Genomic DNA, 18,186 nt, shown 5'->3' with positions numbered 1-18,186 from the left:
TTTGGTCTAATTACCCAGATCCAAAACTCTTTTCTCACCTGCTGCCCTGGTACCTCAAGTTTTCTCAGTGAGTCTTCTATCAGTGACACAACTCTTTCTCTGTTCTCTGGGCAACGTTTTCTCACCCAGGCCTCTATCTCCATGGGCAGAATTGTTAGGAATTTCTTCACCACTAGAAGCTCTAGGGTTTATTCCTTAGAACACATCTTTGGTTCATCCATTGATAGCAAAGCTCCAGGAGTTGGTTGACAGCTTCATAGCACCCAGCTGCTTCTGCATACCGGAACTGCCTGAAGCACTGATGAAAAACTTCAGTCAGTATCATAGACTTGGAACACAGAGCCCTGATGCAGGGCAACCTAGAATGCACAACCCGGGACCACAGTCACTGTCCCCTTCTAGTGGCGTACAATTTATCTGTGGCCCAAAGTCGTAGATGCCAATTTGTTTCTTTGTGTAATTCTTGTGGGTGAGACACCTACAGCTGAGGACAGAGCAAATAGAAAAGAAAAAAACAGTAGTTAACAAAGGGTATCCTTACCTCCCTCAATTGCTTACTTTTCACCAAAGCCCTAAAGTAGCAGAATTTAATCTTTTGGGAGGTTTTGAGAATCTGATGAAAGCTATGGACTCACTTCCCGGAAAAATATACATACACATCCAATTCTGCATCCAGTTTCCAAAACATATATGAATCATCCAGACCCATGCACAGACTCTAGAAATGTGTTGTCCAATATGGTAGCCACTAGAGCCCTGTGGAATTTTAAGTTGAAATGAATTAAAATAAAAAATTCAGCTCCTAGCCACATTGCAAGTGGTTGACAACCATGGGTGCACAAAGGAGAGTTGTATTGGACAACTCTGCTCCAAAATTCCACCAACCAAAGCGAGGAACACCTGCCATTCATGAGAACCCACCAAGGATGCGCTGGCCTGTATCCTCTCTCAATATAATAACAATTTTCTTGTGTTTCTGAATATAGGCAGGCCACAGAAGAAATAGAGGAGTGACACTTACAATACTGGCGAGTAATCCTGAAAGTCCATCTAGCCATGAGTAACTTTTAGTCACTTCAATCATGGGCATCTTAGTGTGAGGCATGCCTTGTAAGGGCACCAACTCATCAATCCCTCATTCTCCTCTAGCCGAGGTCTGTGTAGTTCAGCCAACATCACCGTAACCCTTATTATGCAATGACATTCCAATGAAAAAAATACCCTGCCCAGGGTAGGCCATCAGGAATCTGGTCTGCATTCACAGTGAAGGACCGTTATCCTGTTCAACACACTGTGTGCCAGGTGCTGATCCAAGCCCTCTACACATATTAGTTCATTTAGCCCTCACCCAATGGTAGGAGGTGGGTGTTAGTATTATGCCCTGAATACAGATGCGAGGACAGAGGCTTGAGGCTTGGGAGGACTGAATAACATGTACCAGGTCCCATCACAAGTGCTGCAGAGAAATGGGAATGAAGTGAGACTTCACAGACTCCTGCAATGCTCATGTCTAAAAGCATCCGAATGGCCTTAGTGCAACCTCTCAGGTCACAGAGGCGATCAATACATGTCTCTACAGGTGTGAAAACCAGTACTATGGGTGCTCTCTTTCTGCATTTGCCCATACAGCTCAGGTACCTGTCCTATTTCCTGGAAGCCATCAGGGAATAAAATACTCATGACATCTTCCTGCCCAGTTATTCAAAAACGACACTGTGGTCCCATCCCATCCCTGGGCTAGTTTCCTAAATGACACACAGGTCTCTATAACATCCAGTTCACGAAATTGCCTGCAGCGGATCCAACTGCCTGAAAAGGGAACAGCATTGTGCCTGGCACAGAGTCAGCCCTCCAGGAGGGGATTGCTCTGCTCGCTAGGACTCGTTCTGAGGAAGCTTCTTTTTCTCCTTCTAGGCATCTAAGGTCGCTAGAAGGCATCCAGGAACCGTGCCGGTTTGGGCTGAAGACAAACCTTTCCTGTGCTGCAGCCTGACAGCTGGGCAGCCCTCCCCTGAGTGACCCAAACCTTTCCCCACGGCTCCTAGGAAATTGACCCTCCGGGTTTGTCTCCATAGGCCCCTCTGGGTGAAAACTTCACCTGCCCTCAGGGCCGATGGCTTCTCCCCCAAACACTCCTGAAGGAAACTGTGCTCACAGGGTCCGTGAATAAAGAGGCAGATAAAGAGGCGTGCGAAGAGGCACGGGGAGCCGTGAGCTGCGGACACCAGGGGAAAGGCAGTTGGCGAGAGCTCGGAACCAGCGCGGTTCCGGGTATACTTGTCCCGCTTCCCAGAGGGGAGCTGCCAGGTTCCGAGGACCCGGGGGAGGCCTGGTCAGGTTGCAGGGAGCGGCGGCGGGATCCGGGGCGAGACAGGGTCGTGCCACCCGTCGTTGTTCTCCCACGCCCAAAGGAGGACAGGAGCGCATCACCTGTGTCTCCTACTCCTGCTAGAACCGAGCGCGTCAGGGCTGGAGCTGCCCGGTTGCGGTAGCTTCTAGTTGCGAGAGACGGGGTCGCTCCTTCCATTTCTCCACCCGTGGGGGAAAAGGGGACCGGAGCCCACCGCTCCTACCATTCCCGCGCCCGTGGAAGGGGCAGGGGGCGAGTGCTCGCCGCTTCCATTCGCCCGCCCATGGAGTTACTGGGTCCAGGCGCTCGCCGTTTCTGCCATTCCCCCGTCTTAGGAAGGACGTGCACAATTCCCATAGCTCCTTCCATTCTCCCGCCGTGGAGTTACCCGCGCCTGGCGTCCTCTGCTCTTTCCATTCCCGCGTCCGTGGAGGGACTGAGGCCCGGTGTCCACCTCTCCTTCCATTTTCTGCGCCCGTGGTGTTAACCGCCCGGTGCCCGCTGTTCTTTTCGCGCCCATGGAGGAACTCGGTGCAGGTACCCCCACCCCTAGCTGCCACAAATTCAGTGCTGGTGGAGCCCCGAAGAAGCCTGAGAATCCAAGCGAGACCTGTTTCCGGTGCCCTCTGAGTCGGCAACTTCTGATGCCCCGGAGTCACTGCGGGCGCATGGCTAGGCATCTCCCGCTGGGGCCTCCTGCAGGCGGTCTGGAAGACCCAGACAACCTAAGTCTCAGCCTGAGCTCAAGCTGAGAAGCCTGAGCGGCACTTTCTTTCCTGTTACGCCAGAGGCGGGGCGCATAGTGTCCTGCGCTAGGTGCAACCTCAGCCAGGACGCTGGAGATCCTGATGAGGGCGGGAGCTTTTGTGAATGTACTGTGACCAAAGTTCTGTACTCTCACTGGGGGGTGGATTTCATCAGATAATTTGTTAAAACAACAACAACAACAACAACAACAACAACAACAACAACTCAGATTTCTGCACCACACCCTGAAACACTGAGGTGCTGACACTAGCTTGGGCTCCAATAAGAGCATTTTAATAAGTGTTTCTGGGGATATTTGACTGGCCCCTTATTGCTCTGAAATTTGCATTTTGACTTTTGAAGTAACGCCTTATGAAGCGTGAGAGACCTCAAACTTGAGCGAAATAATAGAACAGTAGAATTTTTAAATTATTAAAATTAGTTAAATGTCTCAAATATTTAAAAAGTTACCATATGGCCTAGCAATTTCACTGTCTAGAATATATCCAAGACAACCCGAGAAGTCTGTCCACACAAGCAACTGTACATAGATATTCATGGCACCTTTATTCCTAATTGCCAAACAGGAAACAACACATATGCCCACCCGTTGATTATTAGATAAACAAAGCGGTATAGCCATGCAAGCAGGGAGTGTTGAGCCATATAAAAGAATGGAATAGTAATGCCTTTCAACAACACAGATGAATCTTGAAAACGTGCTATGTGACAGAAGGCAATCACAAGTATTATACATTTCATGATTCCATGTATAGGAAATGTACAAAATAGGCAAATTCATAGAGCCAGAACTGCGATTAGTGGTTGCCAGGCCTGGTGGTGTTGGAGATAACGGCGATGATGGCTGATGGGTATTTGTCTTCTTTAGGGGGTGATAAAAAGTTTCTGGAATATGTAGTGATGATGTTCATAGAGTTTTATGAATATACTAAAAATCACAACATTTACATTTAAATAGATGAAATTTATGGTATATTAATTTTCCTCTCTAAATGAATAAATAATGTCCCTTGGATCTTAATTGGCCTTGTTTCAAAAAGTACCTCTGTTATTTCGACTTCAACTAGAAAGTTACACTTTATTCCTGGTCATCTGAGATTATCTCTTAGGTGTTTTAGACTCTGCTAAGACTTGCCTGGCCTGTTAAGACAAAGTCAACAGCTACAGGAGCCCACAGTTTTCTCTATGTAACTTTTATCACATAGTCTCATTGCTCTATATATTTATCTGTAGCAGATACCAGAGGATGGCTCTGAGCCAGCTACTTTCAGGATCCTTACCATGCTTGCTGGTCCTAGTGAGAGCCTAGTATATATCTTTCAGGTTTAACCTGAGAATTTCACATGTCTGCTACTTATGCTGTAAATACTCTTTACGGTCCATCCATTTTCAGGAAATATCCTGCGCTTGGGTGGTATTGTTAATATTAACATTATCAAGCGAACTCAGTATTGAAACAAAAAAATCCTAAAAAGATTGAGTCCTCTATGCAATATAAAATACGTGCGCCACCAAACAGTGGATAAATTGAACCGGCTGGAACTCTTGGAAATCTTGATTCCTGTTCAGTCACACACAGGCCTTTCTGTCCATCCAGGCCTCAGAAATTTGTATCTCACTTGTAAGGGTGGTCAGCATGGCCCAATGTGAGCTTCATCGGTCAGCAAAAAAAAGTGACATCTGTGGATTGAGATTAGTAAAATAATGTTCTTTACCAGGAAGAAGGTATGGTCTAACAGTGAAGAGCAAAAAGGCTCTGGAACTTGATCGGTCTGGGTTTGAATTCTGGCTCTGGGCAAGGAACCCAATTTTTCTAAACTCAAGTTTCTGACTGCAGTATGGGGATGACAACCTCTTACTTGCAGGGGAACTGTAGAGGTGTTAGGAAGATAATGTGTACCATGCATACAGTGTCTGGCATAAGCACTCATGGAAGAGTAGTAGAAACACAAAACAGCAGGTACAAGATTTCTGATATCAAGCTGCTTGGGTGGACTGGGGGCTGCAAGCCTGTGGGGGCTATTAGGTCAGGTGTGCCAGGGGACCTTGGGCTCTTCAGCTGCTGGCCATGGGCAAGTGCTGGGTGAAAGGTCTCGTGCATGCTCTGACTGTAGCTGGGGCAGCCTGTTAGAATGCCCTCTGGAACCAACTTGGCTACTGGAATCCCAGGTAGTTAAAGTGCAATGCTCAAGGCTCCTCATACAGACCATAGCTACACTGACTTTCAGTTTTCAAAAAGCCCTCCTCAGGTTTCACATAAGGCCATTGACGTTGCTGCAGTGCTGTTTTCCTTTGGAGCCTATGTCATTATCACAGGCTCCCTCAGGCTAGCTGTCAACATTGTGTGTTGTGTTGGCGGGGCGGGTTCCTACTCCCACCTCTGGATTTTACCACCTGAGCATCCTCTACTATGCATTCAAAGGCTACTGGGGTTACTCCTGACATTCCAGACTTTGAAGACTTGCACCCGCCTTAGCCCTAGGTGAAGAGTCATAGATGGGACAGTTCGGTTTTAAGACAGTGTGCAGAAACAGTGGCTACTGGCTAAGGAATTCCACATATTACATATGTTTAACATATTATGGTCAGATTTTATGAGGCCCGTCTTAGCTCACTGTAAGCTAGGTTAACATTTCAGAAGGGACTGAGCTTATGATTAGCTAAGTAACAAGTGCCCTGCTTTCCACCTTTTAACAAAGCTACTTCCTGGCCCTGGAAAATGTTCCTGACAGGTTTTTCCACTTGAATATATATCATGGAAGAGTAGCATTGTTATTCAATAACAAAGTTGAAGGGTATTCTATAGTGAGAAATGTTGCTACTTCCACCTTTTTCAGAGTTGAGTGTTTCTTTTAAATAGTCCTCATTGTCAATTTATTCTTGTAGAAAATGGAAGAATGCAGTATGTCAAATTCCTTTATTACTAAGTAATTTATGTTGAAAAAACAGTATCCTATAGCTGACACTCATCTCTAACTTTGTGGTCTAGTGGAAGAATGGCAAAATCAAATATCAGTGAGAGTGCCTCTGAAATATTTTTTACTTGCTTTATTCTTGACATTAACCAGGAATATTTTAAACCTTAGAACAAATTTTCAAAAATGAACCCCTTTCTCTGTTTCTTGACATTAACCAGGAATATTTTAAACCTTAGAACAAATTTTCAAAAATGAACCCCTTTCTCATAGCGCTGATCTGGTTCATTAATTGGTTGGCCAGCATTTAATTTGGGTCATTCTGTCTTCTGCAGATCACGATGTTCTGTGTACCATGTACCATGCCTTTAGTGCCTAGACTTTTGGGTGTATCTTGAGGAAAATGTAGAAAAGAGTTTATTCAAAGATTATAAGGGTATCATTAGCAGCCTGTATTATGATGTCACTCAGCTGAAGATGGAAAGACTCGGCTTGGATCTCTAGAGAACTAGACTGCTACAGTTTGATTCTGTGTCCTAGCTTGCAGAAAGTGACTTCTATTTGAAAGCAATCAAATGGACAAAATCTAAACAAACAAACAAAACCTCCACAACATCTCTCAGCTGAAAGATTCATGACAAGTGCAGAAAATTTAAACCATGATGAGCAAATAATGCCAACTAACCAATGGAGGAGAAAAAGTTCTTCTTAAAATCATTACTATTTTTAACCACCCTTATAATAATTTAATTAGGAAAAAGATATCTATGAATCCTTAAATCATTGGGTAAATGATTGTAGAACAATATGGCATTTACGCCCTCAGATGACTTATTATAAAGAGGAAACCACCCATTAATTACCATGGAGAAATCGTGAGACAATTTAATGTTTAACTTCACTCTAATAATAAAGAAAAATCAGACAAATTAAATTTAGAGGCTTTCTGCTTGGAATGAACTTTTTAAAAAATCACTGTTTTGTAGGGAAAAAACTAAACAAGTTTGGATGTGTTCTCGATGAAGTTAAACTATGAAGACATGATGAGTGAGTGTATTGTATGACCTTTCATTAGAAACAAGATACAAAGATGATATTGAGACAATTGTTTTTTTTTTTTTTTTTTTTTTGGACTAATGGAACAACTGTAACTTAGAGAAGTATGTCTGTGTAAGCGCAACTGAAAGAGAGAGATAGTGACAGGATCGAATATAGTAAAGTTGAGACGATTGCTTAGTCTAGGCAAGTGGTATATAAGTGTTCTTTGTATTATTATCTCAACTCTTCTGTAGGTTTAAAACTACAGAAAGCTCTAAAACATGAAAGTTGGAGGAATAATCAGGGTATGCAGGAAGCAGATGCATGTAACCAAGAAGTGAGCTCACCCTGCATACAACTTCTTGTTGGCTTCTGGGTCACCTTGGGGATCCATAGTGGGCTACAAGCTCCAGAGAATGACTCATGCCCTTTTCAAAATTGTGTCTCTGCATCCTGGCATAGTTTCCAGAGCATATGTCAGGTAAATGTGTGTAGAACAGAGCCTTGTTTCCAGGGGCAAGGGTAGAGTCACCTCTGGGAGTAAACAAACCAAGCGCTATCTCAAGGCCTTGGGGTTTCTGGAAGAAACAGATGACTAAAACTATACCAACATAGATGCCACTGGGGAGCTTGGGTGTGTTTGGCTGATGATTGTCCCCTGGCAATGCCCTTTGAGTATCACCTGCCTTTTTTGGCAGGGAAGGGCAGAACTTGCAGGGCTGCCTTGGCTGCCCTTCTTTCTCCTGTTATTGCTCCTAGAGGGCCCACGAAATCCCAAGTGTCTCCACTAAGTGGGCTGATGCTCTTCCTGGGTGCCTCCAGCGTGGAATCAGATTTTTTGTTTCCACTCTTTATCCTTGATGTGACAGATTACATTAATCAATCTTCAGATGTTGAACCAGTCTTGCATGCCTAATTTATGTTTTTAGCATCCATGAGGCAAGAAATTTCCAGAGATCTTTACTTCGTTGTCAGTAACCTTGGTTAAGGACTTTTCATTGCTGCCATTGGCTGTATCAGATGGCCAGATCATTGGCAATGGCCAAAGGATCTGCAATAATTTTCAGATTTGAGGAATTGTTGTCAAGGAAATCCAGGGCTAAGGCAACTGCCTGAAATTCAATCAGTTGTGCAGATCCTTGAGTCCCATGGTTTTTAATAACTTTTAGTCAAGCTCCATCACATATGATGGTGGTGATAAGCTGTACAAACTCTCTTTGCTTTTCAGTCACTTGATCCCAAAGGCTTTTCCATTAAGTCAAAGATTCCAGGGGAGGGATGACCAACTTCAGTTTTATGGCACCTGTCAAAATATGTGAGAGCAGAGAAAGCCACCCTTTTCTGCAGGTAGGATATGCCGGAGGGGCCAGGTTTGGCTCTATCATGCAATAAGGAGGTCTTGGTGTCTGTGCCAAGCTTGTAGGGTGCTGATTCCATGACCCAAGGCAGAAGTGGTAGCTAGGGATGAAAAGTAACAAGCTTAGGGCTTATTTCCAGGGGAGTCCAGTAAGTGGCCAACAATTGCCACTCTTATGGCACGGGGCCAAGTGCTTGCATCAGAAGATCATGAATGACTTGTGGCTATCATAGGTGGTCCATAGGTTCCTAGAGGTATGAAAGAAGGTTTCTAAAGTTTATATAGTGAAAGGGTCTCTAGGAAGGAGGGCTAATAAGAGTGCCTGTTGTATTGCAATTTGGACAAACTCCAGGGTCATGTGTCAGAGGAGCCCCCATTCAAAGTGGGCTCATTTGAAAGTATCAGCATAAATGGTTTAAGTACAATTTTAAAATAAGGAATGTATTGTCTTTAGAACTCAAAAATGACGAAAAGATGTTGAAGTTCTGTGTGTGTGTGTGTGTGTGTGTGTGTGTGTGTGTGTGTGTGTGTGTGTGTGTGTTTAATGTTGTGGGTGCCGACAGATTCAGTTAATAGCTGTGTCAGAGTCAGGGAAGCAGATGTGACTATAGAAGCAGAAGTTGAGTGATGGGAACTATAAGCCAGTGAATGTGGAAAGCCTATGGAAGCAGGGAAAGGAAGAAAATGGATTCTTACAGTGCCAAAAGGAACACAGTCCTACCAACTCATTTTAGACTTCTGACTTTCAAAACTATAATACATTTGTTTTATTTTAAGCTGCTATGTTTGTGGCGATTCATTACAGCAGTAATAGAAAACCCATACAGGGAAATTAATGAGTGGCCCTTGGCATCAAGGTTGAGGAGCTCCACCATGAAGTACCATTCATTTTTTTTCCAAGTTTAAGACCAGGCCAAATTAGACTGTTAAATAGAGACAGAGTGGGAATAATTAACACTTTTATCAATAGATTATGCATATTAGGTTTTGATTCTCAAAGGCCCTGTTTTAATTTATATCGGGCATCAACTATTTCAGGGTGGGGAAGAGGAGAGTTTCATGGGGTCCTGTTTCATCAAGCCAGTTGTAAGTACCAGACTTAATTTTAATTTTTTTGCTCAGTGGGTCAGAATGTCCATGCCCACCTGGGATATTTTAGGGCAATCGGCACTATGACTATGAAAAATTTAGGCAACACAAAAGTTTTAATATTTAGAGAGTTAACTTAGGTACCCTCTATTTTATATGTGGTAACTGCCCTCAAAGTCTAGGAGATACTTTGTTTAAATTTACTGAGATCTTCAAGTACAGCTGTACTTTGAGCCCCGGTACTGATTAGGACATGAAAGTTTACCAAGTGGTGCATTTTAGCAGATGTTAAACTTATCCCGAACACAAAGGCATAAAAGCCAATCAACATTCTTGTATTGTTTTATTGTACAGATGGTCCCCGACTTATGATGGTTTGATGTAAAATGTTTCGACTTTAAGATGGTGTGAAAATGATACACATTCAGTGGAAACTGTACCTCGAATTTTGAATTTTTGTCTTTTCTTGGGCTAGCAATATGAGGTATGGTATTCTCTAATGGGCTGGGCAGCCATAGCAAGCCTCAACTCCCAGATAGTCACATGATCACAAGTGTAAACTACTGATACATAGTATGCTGTGTTGTCAGCGTCTTTTGCTTATAGGGTTTTGGGTTTCTGCTTCTCATCATGACTACCAAACACTCAACTGTGTCTCCTGCTTCTGGTGAGAAGAAGAGGAAGGCAATTACTCAAGATACTGCCCAGTGTAAGTGTTCTGAACCTGTTTAAGGTAGGCTAGGCTAAACTATGATGTTCAGTAGGTTAGGTGTATTAAATGCATTTTCGACTTATCATATTTTCAATTTAGGATTGACTTATCAGGACAAAAGGGACCTCATTGTAAGTCAAGGAGCGTCCTATATATTATCCTAGTAAATAGATTTCCAACTGGGTCAAATTGTGGACTTCTTTTTCAGTTTATTACTTCTTCCCCCTTTATCCAGATTTGTTTTTGTTTGTTTGTTAGTTTGTTTGTTTTAGGTAGGTACTAGATATACTTTTCCTCTCTTCCCTGATCATATGTATAAATTTCTTCTTCCAGAGAATTTCAAATCATAATCATCAGAATCAGTGGCTCATCGATGGCAATGATTGCTTTACTAGGTTTAAGGATTCTGGGCTTAAGTCATTTTTGAATGACTTGGTTGTGCCACAGGGGTACAATGAGTGTTTTCCCCTAAAACCCTGAGGATCAGGAACTCTGTTGCAACAGAAGCATAGGCAGCAGCAATAACAAAGGCATTGTAGACAGAAGCTGAAATTTGGTATGTCTGTGGGCTATGGAATCGCATGGTCTTGTACTTGACTTGGGTTAATGGTTTACTGAGAACCATAAGTACCACCAGCAGCAGTGCTTCTAGCCTAGACACCCAGACTTACATCCATCTGTGTCCCAGGCAGCAGACTTCAGTGAGAACTGAAGTTGAGCTCGTGCATGACTGCAAGGGTAGTCGTCCTAGCTCTCTGGGAATATGGCACATGCTGAATCATTCCAACTGAGGTTCTCAACAGCAGATGTTGGCAGAATTTTGAGAGATATAAATGGAATGTTCTCTTGTGTGTGAACACAAGTAGTTGCATAGCCAATGACTTCACAAACACCTAAGGGAGGAATTGTTGCTGTCATCCCCACTTTACGAAGGGGGAACCTGTGGATTTGAGAAGTTAAAAGACTTGCCCAAGGTCACACAGAACTGGAATTGGAAAACAGGCAGCCTGTCTCTTGAGCTTCTGCTCCTAACCACTTCTGTATGCAACATCATTTTACTAATATACACAAATGCTAGTTCTCCTCATAGCTATTTCTCATCTGGGTTGAAGTCATGAAGTCAATTCATTTTGTAAATAGCATGTAAAGATGCTACATCAGCTAGGTATATCTAAGTGTTTTACCCAGACCATGGGAGTTATTTTAAGCAGCCACATTTCCTACAGAAATCACAGTTGGTCTGGAAGAGAGAACAAAGAAGGAGAAAAAAAATTTCCTTTCCTCATATTCCACTGCCTTTCTCTAAGCCCCAGGGCCTGATTGCTTAGGTACCAGGAGGAATCACTGTGACTCACAATGGTTCTTAGAACTTTGTGACTGCACTCCATGGCAAGATCTGAACACTGATCGTCAGCACCTGGATTACTTCTGGTTCAGGGCTGAATATGGTGAGTGACCGAGAGTTGGTATAAGAGGGGACAGATATCATATATATGAATTGTTTATTTCTGAAATTTTCCATTTCATATTTTCAGATCATGGTTGACCAAGGGTAAGTGAAACCTCCGAGAACCAAACCATAGATATAGGTGGGGAGACTACTGTATCGCCTTATTTAATCCTCACAAACTCCTAAGGGTAGAGTTACTATTGTTATTTATACTTTATAAAGAGGATCAGAGTTTAAGGGATTTGCCCAAGGTCACGCAGAACTGGGACTGAAAATCAGACGACTTGTCTCTTGAGCCTATGTTCTTAACTACTTCTGTACGTGATGTATTTTTACTAATTTAGACAAATGACAGTCTTTATCCTGACATTACACATCAGGGTTGGAGTTCATCAGCTCAATCAGTTTATTGATGGCAGATAGAGATGCCACAATATCTTGGAGTATCTGGATGTTTTATTTCCCAGACCACTGAGCAGCTGTGGTTCTTGCAGAAATGGCAATTGATCTAGAAGTGAAAGCAAGGAGGGAGAGTTCTCTCTCTCCTCCTCCCATTCTTTCCTTGAGTTCCAGGGCCTGATTGGTTAGGCACCAAGAGGTGTCACCACACCTCATAATGACCTTTAAAAACTAATAACCACAACTGTTTACAAGAGTCAAGAGCTGGCCACAACCACCTGGGTTACTTCGTAATCAGGGCTGAATACGGTAAGTGAGAGGTGCTGGGGAGAGAGCAGAAGTTACCTATTTTGGGGCAACGTCTGCTTCTCTGTTCCCTGGATGCTCAGCTATCTTGGCCTCAGTGCTCTTCCTTGACTTGAGCAAAATCTCTCCACTTAAAACTTCTCCTGTAAGAGGAGTTACCAAAATATCTTAATGTTCACTCTGTTTCAACAGGTCCCTGGGCAGTGGTCAGCAATTTTGGCTTCAAGTTCCAATCACTAGGAGAGAATTGCAAGGGAACTCAGTCTCAGGTAGGATTTTCTACTCTTTCTCAAACTCTGGATTCAACCTTGGCCATGACAATTAAATCACTGCTTTTTTAATATGCCAATTTACATAAATGAGGTATTCCCTTGTAGAAAATAGGCTGAGTAGTCACAATTCTCAAGCCACATTACCTTGAAAGTCTCTGATACAGAACTATAAAGTTAACATTAGATTGTGACCTATGTGGGTACTGCCTTGAGGTGGGGTATGGACTTTTACAAAATATGAGAGGACTAATGATGAGGACAGGTATTTGAGTCTTTTATAATTCTCTTCTCCGATTTTTAGTTTATGTATTGCCAAAGTGAGCATGATAATGCTCTTCTCTGAGGAATGGGAATAACAACTATAAGGAGATGTGACTTGCTCCCACACTGGCTCCTCCATTTGGTCTCACATAACAACTGTGGAAATTGAGGCACAGATGCCTGTAAGAGGGACCCAGGCCACACTTATTTTTCTTGAGTGGCAGGAAGGGCTCTGTCATCCAAGTGTCATCCCATCTAATATAGAAGCACATAAAGACCAAAACAAATAGAAGACCGAGAATCGTTTCCTTGTTTTCCACAGGGATCAAGAGGAGGCATCCTGAAGGGGTGGGGGGGCTGAGATTCTGAAGCCAGACAAATGGGTTCACATCCTGGTTCTGCTACATACTAGCTATGTGACTTTAGGCCAGTTACATACTTTTCTTGTGCCTGTCTCAGTTTCCTGCCCTGGATAAATGGGCATAGCCATGGTACCCAACAAGACTATTAAGGTAATACGAGCTGCTGTTCATAAAGTCCTTGGAGAAGTGCCTGGAAGGCAGACACCCTGAGCAGAGATCTGTGTTGCTGGCGTTGTGATTCTCATGACCATATTCCTGGTAAAACACAGAGGTCTAGGGAGTCTAAGAGACTGGAGAATGGGAGCCATCAATTATCTCCTCTTTTCCTGCTGAATGAGAACCTCTTAAAGACACAGACAAGGTAGAGAATCTTCCCTGGCTAAGTCCACTGTCTTGCATGGAGGTCCAGTTCCAGGTTGGCTCACTGTTTGTTTGCATTTCTTCTGAGCTCCAATGTCCTTTTCTTGGGGGAAACAGGCTGAGCAAATGAGTGAGTGGCCACCTGCCTTGGCGTTTGTGTCTCCTTATGTCCCAAATCTATGCTTCTGAGGACTCCCGTTTTATTTAAAGAATTTTATAAAATTGACTTACACACATTTTTACATTCTTGTAATAGAAAATGCAAGTTTAAATTACATCATCCTAAACCCATACACCAGAAGAACTGCCATTAGCAGTTTGCTGTAAAATTTTCAGATATTATTGTTTGCATTTACTTTGATCCATAATGATGACCCAGCGATGAAAGACAAATGGGATAATGAGAAACCTATTGTTTTTCAAGGTTCTTCTTTCAATTACCATTTCTTGGAGATCCTTTCCATGTCAATACACAGAGGACCCCTTTATCCTTTTCACTAGGTGCATTTTATTTTTTATTATTGATGTACTACAATTTATTTACATATGGAAATTGGAAAGCTGCCTATGTCTTCTTAACTGAATGTCTTTTTAGAATAATCAAGTCAATCACAAGATATTTTACAAAAAGTAAGACTGGATACAACTTAAATACACAAAAGAAGATGTTATATACTCCTCTAAGAATAAGATATGAAATAACAAATAATGTAACAAGTTCACCCTGGACAGAAAACACATGTGAATGCCATCTTTAAAAGTAGAGGAAAATATGCATGGAATTTTTTATATATTTCCTGTTTTGACACTAAAAATACCATTTATTGCTAGATAGGAAAATTAATTATTATTATCCTCTCACTTCTTCCCAAGATAAATCTATGCATTCAATGCAAACATAGTTATGAACCTCAACAGAATTTGCCATGAATGAGCTGATTATTCAGTTCATGGAAGAGAACAAATGTGGGAGTATCCATGATACTGATCTTTCCCTATAATATATGAAAATCAACACTATAGATTTAACAATTAAAATAGGGCTTAAAAATATGTCGATGGAAAAAAATCAGATTCTAGACACAGACTCATGTCCATGACAAAGTCACAGAAATGTTAAGGTTGGCATTTCAAGTCAGATGATGCCCCAAAGCAATTTCTTGTAATTACTGCCGGAAACAAATGTTTGTGTGGTGGGGAAGAGACAGGTGAAAGAGCCCCCTGGGTCTACCGAATTAACTGGATTTCATCTTTTTTTTCCCCCGGTTTTCTAGGTTGTGCTCTCTTCTGGAGCTATCTGCGGTGTCAACCAGTCATGGAAAAAGGACACTCTGAAGTCAGTTCCAGCATGCCCCCCCCCCCCGACAATCAGGAGGAAGGCAAATGAATACCTAAAATCCACCCAGTTTTCCAAAAATGTTGTGAACTTTTTACTCAATAGGCAATTGGGGATGAATAGAAATGATGTGGATCCTTCGAAGTGGCTGTGGATGCTGACACGAGCCACACCAGGGTGGAGTTGGCCGTTGCCAAAAAATCATGTGACTTACCTGCTCATGCCTCCCCATAATTTTGGAAAGTGCAAAAAAAAAAAAAAAGGTTTAGAATAACAAACTTTTGTTTCAGCTATTAAAATAAAACTTCATTTCAGTCCTTTTGGTTTGAGGTATTTTTATGCTGATACAGCTTTCTCAGTTAGACTGGAGGGGAGTCTATTCATTTTCACATTCTATGCAGGAGCTCTCAGACACATGGGGATGGTGAGATCACTCCACATGCCAGAATCCTTCCAGCTTCAATGTTAAAAATAAGCAAGGGAATAGTGATGAAGTACTAGGTCACTCCGAGACCCAAGACTCATCTCCCTCTGCATCTTGGGAAGCAGTCCACTCTGTTCCCCCTAAAACCCAATTGCTTACTCTGATGAGAAGACATTAAGAACAGGACATAAGCTGGTTGGGAAGTTTAGAATATCCTTTCTTTATTACTCTGATGCTCATTAGGACATCATTTAGAAGTTACAGCTTTGTGTCTGTCGGTTTTACTTAATATTAAAAAGTGAGAGCACGAGGCATTTTAATAAGGGAATATTCATAATGCAGGACATGATAAATTTCCTCAAATTGGGGCAGGAGAGAGACCAAGCATTGCACTGAGAAAAGAAGAGAGTCTTTTGGCCAATAGCGTAGATAGAATTCAACATACATGCCAAAGTTAGAGTCAAAAGGAAAGTTTATTATAAAAGGGATAACACTACATAGAGGGTGGTATTCTCTCTGAGGCAGAGAGTGAGATGAATAGCGAGAGGGACATGGAAAGGTGGTGAGTAGGGAGGTATTCAGGGAATTCAGTTTATATGTCATTCTTTAGTTCCCATTTCCTTTGATGTGGACATACAATGAAGAAGGAGAAGGGGAAGAATATGTAGTGTGAAAAGGTAAGAATATAAAGAGTGAAAGGCCTGTTGACAGTTCTCAGCCTTTGATCCATAGTTTCCCCCTGGTTTTAGCCATGTTGGTTCCTGTTTCCTCTTCACAGGTGTGGGGAATGTGCTGTTAGCAATCCCAGCAGAAATCTTCCTTTGTTCTGAAGGTGTCTTCCTGGCCTGGCTGCAGGGCTGATCCCCATATCACAATCTCTGAATGTAGCTTGATTAAACATTTTAATTCTCTTGCCTCCTCCCTACATTACAGCCACAGTCCCTCCTCACAGGGTCAGGTGTGGCTGTGGGTTGGAGGGAGGGTGTCTGAGCACCTCTGAGCTATGACCGTCAACCCACCATTTGTGAGCGCACAGAGGCTGTGAGGTAAAGAATCCTGAAGGGCTGAGGCCAAGAACAGTGGGTTGGGTGCAAAGGAGACAAACCAGGGAGCAGGGACCCATAATAGCCAACCTCCTACTGCCCACTTGCATCCAAGAGAAGACATGAAACTGAGGACTTAGAGCTCCATGAACCAACATGGACAAATCTCACAATCATCCTACAGAGTGAAAAAACCAGGAGCACAGAAGGATTTAGCAAAGGTGACTAAATGTGCCAGGCAGGCTAGGATATACATGGACATATTAAAGTGTTCACACCAGTGTGGAAGGAGGGCCAGGTGGAAATCTACCTCACCTCACACTTGGCTGACTCTCCAAAACAACTGGTAACAAGGACTCCACATCCCACAGGGGGTTGCCTACTATCCATGGAGGGCTGGTAATGGAAGCAATCACACTCAGGTCATGTGAATTCTGACCACTCACCCATGAGAGGGCGTCAGCCATCCTGGGAGAGTCTGGGTTGTGAAAGACAAGAAAGTCCCTCTTCTCAGAGCCACAGTGGAGTGCTAAGTTTATAGGAGGAAAGTACCTTTCACTTATGTGTAGAATTAGGTCTCCAAGTTTCCACTCGGAGAGTTTGATCTGTCTTTCCAGAAGTCAGAATCACAAATAAGATATTTGAAAGGCAGGTGGCTGGCAGAGAGAGAGAAAGAGAGAGTGAGACAGAGAATGGAGGTCAGGATGAGAGGAGATTTGGCTGGGATTCTCTCAAAGGAGTTTTTCTCAAGAGATGATTGTGGAGGCTATGTTTCAGCTAAACAGGGAAAATCTGTATGCAAGTGAGACTCAGAGACTAGAGGCCGATTGGAGAGCCCCTCACACTGTGTCTTGGAAATACTCTCTCCTCTCACTCTTTAATTTCTATCTGTTTCCTCTCATTGGCCAAATCCATCTGCTAGCCAGGGAACAAGGAAGCCACAATAATGCAGTCTAGGGATGTCAGATTCCTGGGACACAGAGCATTGGAGAGAAGGAAATAGGATATATATAGTTGGACAAACTGAGAATAAAAAAGACAATCTATCATTATTTCCATAGCCAGCACCCATTTTTTTTTGCTTTGCTCATATGAAGAAACACTCTGCTCAACACAGGGTAACATAATACACCTTCGCACCAAAAGATAAGACCCATTTGATTATATTCCCACCTGGAACTTAAATGATAACCTTACTGGTCACAAGAAAAATTTCCACATATTATGGAATGGATGAGCAAAGAGTTATCCTACCTCTCTTTCTATAAAATCAACCCCTTACACTCTGCTTGCAGCTTTAAATGTTGGAACTTCAGCTGGTGGGGTGATCCAGTCATTGACAAAGGATCTGAATCCTTGAGGTGATGTCATTCCTGAGTTACATCTGCTTACCGAGCATTAGAACTGCACATGAGAGTTCCAGAAGGCACCGAGTGAATCCCTTTCAGTTCCAGACATAATCTTCTTCCCCGCACCGTGAAGCAGCAGCCCAAATTTTCCTTGATGAGTTCCCTTGAATCATTTACCTATTCATTATGGTGACTGCCTTCTCAGCTATCAGTTTTGTTGCACAATGGCCTGAAATGGGCAGAGCAGGTTAGCAAGTCAAAGTAATGTAGGGAGGAGGCATGAGAACTAAATATTCAATCAAGCTATGCTCACAGCCTTCAAAGTACTACTGCCAGACTGCAGGAAACCTACAGAACAAAGGAATAATCCTGCTGGGATTACTAAAAAAACATGT

General features: G+C 42.8%; 1 protein-coding gene across 1 annotated transcript in view; it reads left to right on the top strand.

Moving 5' to 3' along the window:
- Window positions 1–17,802, top strand: part of LOC111735432 — a 60,871-nt gene extending 43,069 nt beyond the window's left edge. The window contains exons 2-6 of the mRNA XM_023526956.1: window positions 10,124–10,226; window positions 11,537–11,677; window positions 12,577–12,653; window positions 14,914–15,238; window positions 17,738–17,802. Of these exons, the coding sequence (XP_023382724.1) occupies window positions 10,124–10,226; window positions 11,537–11,677; window positions 12,577–12,653; window positions 14,914–15,238; window positions 17,738–17,802 (711 nt within the window). The remainder of the gene's footprint in view (window positions 1–10,123; window positions 10,227–11,536; window positions 11,678–12,576; window positions 12,654–14,913; window positions 15,239–17,737) is intronic.
- Window positions 17,803–18,186: the final 384 nt, after the last annotated feature.

Source organism: Pteropus vampyrus, unplaced genomic scaffold (assembly GCF_000151845.1).
Source record: "Pteropus vampyrus isolate Shadow unplaced genomic scaffold, Pvam_2.0 Scaffold1000000713, whole genome shotgun sequence".
NCBI classification, from domain to species: domain Eukaryota; kingdom Metazoa; phylum Chordata; class Mammalia; order Chiroptera; family Pteropodidae; genus Pteropus; species Pteropus vampyrus.
The sequence above is the reverse complement of the archived record's forward strand: the minus strand, read 5'-3'. Positions and strand labels throughout refer to the sequence as shown.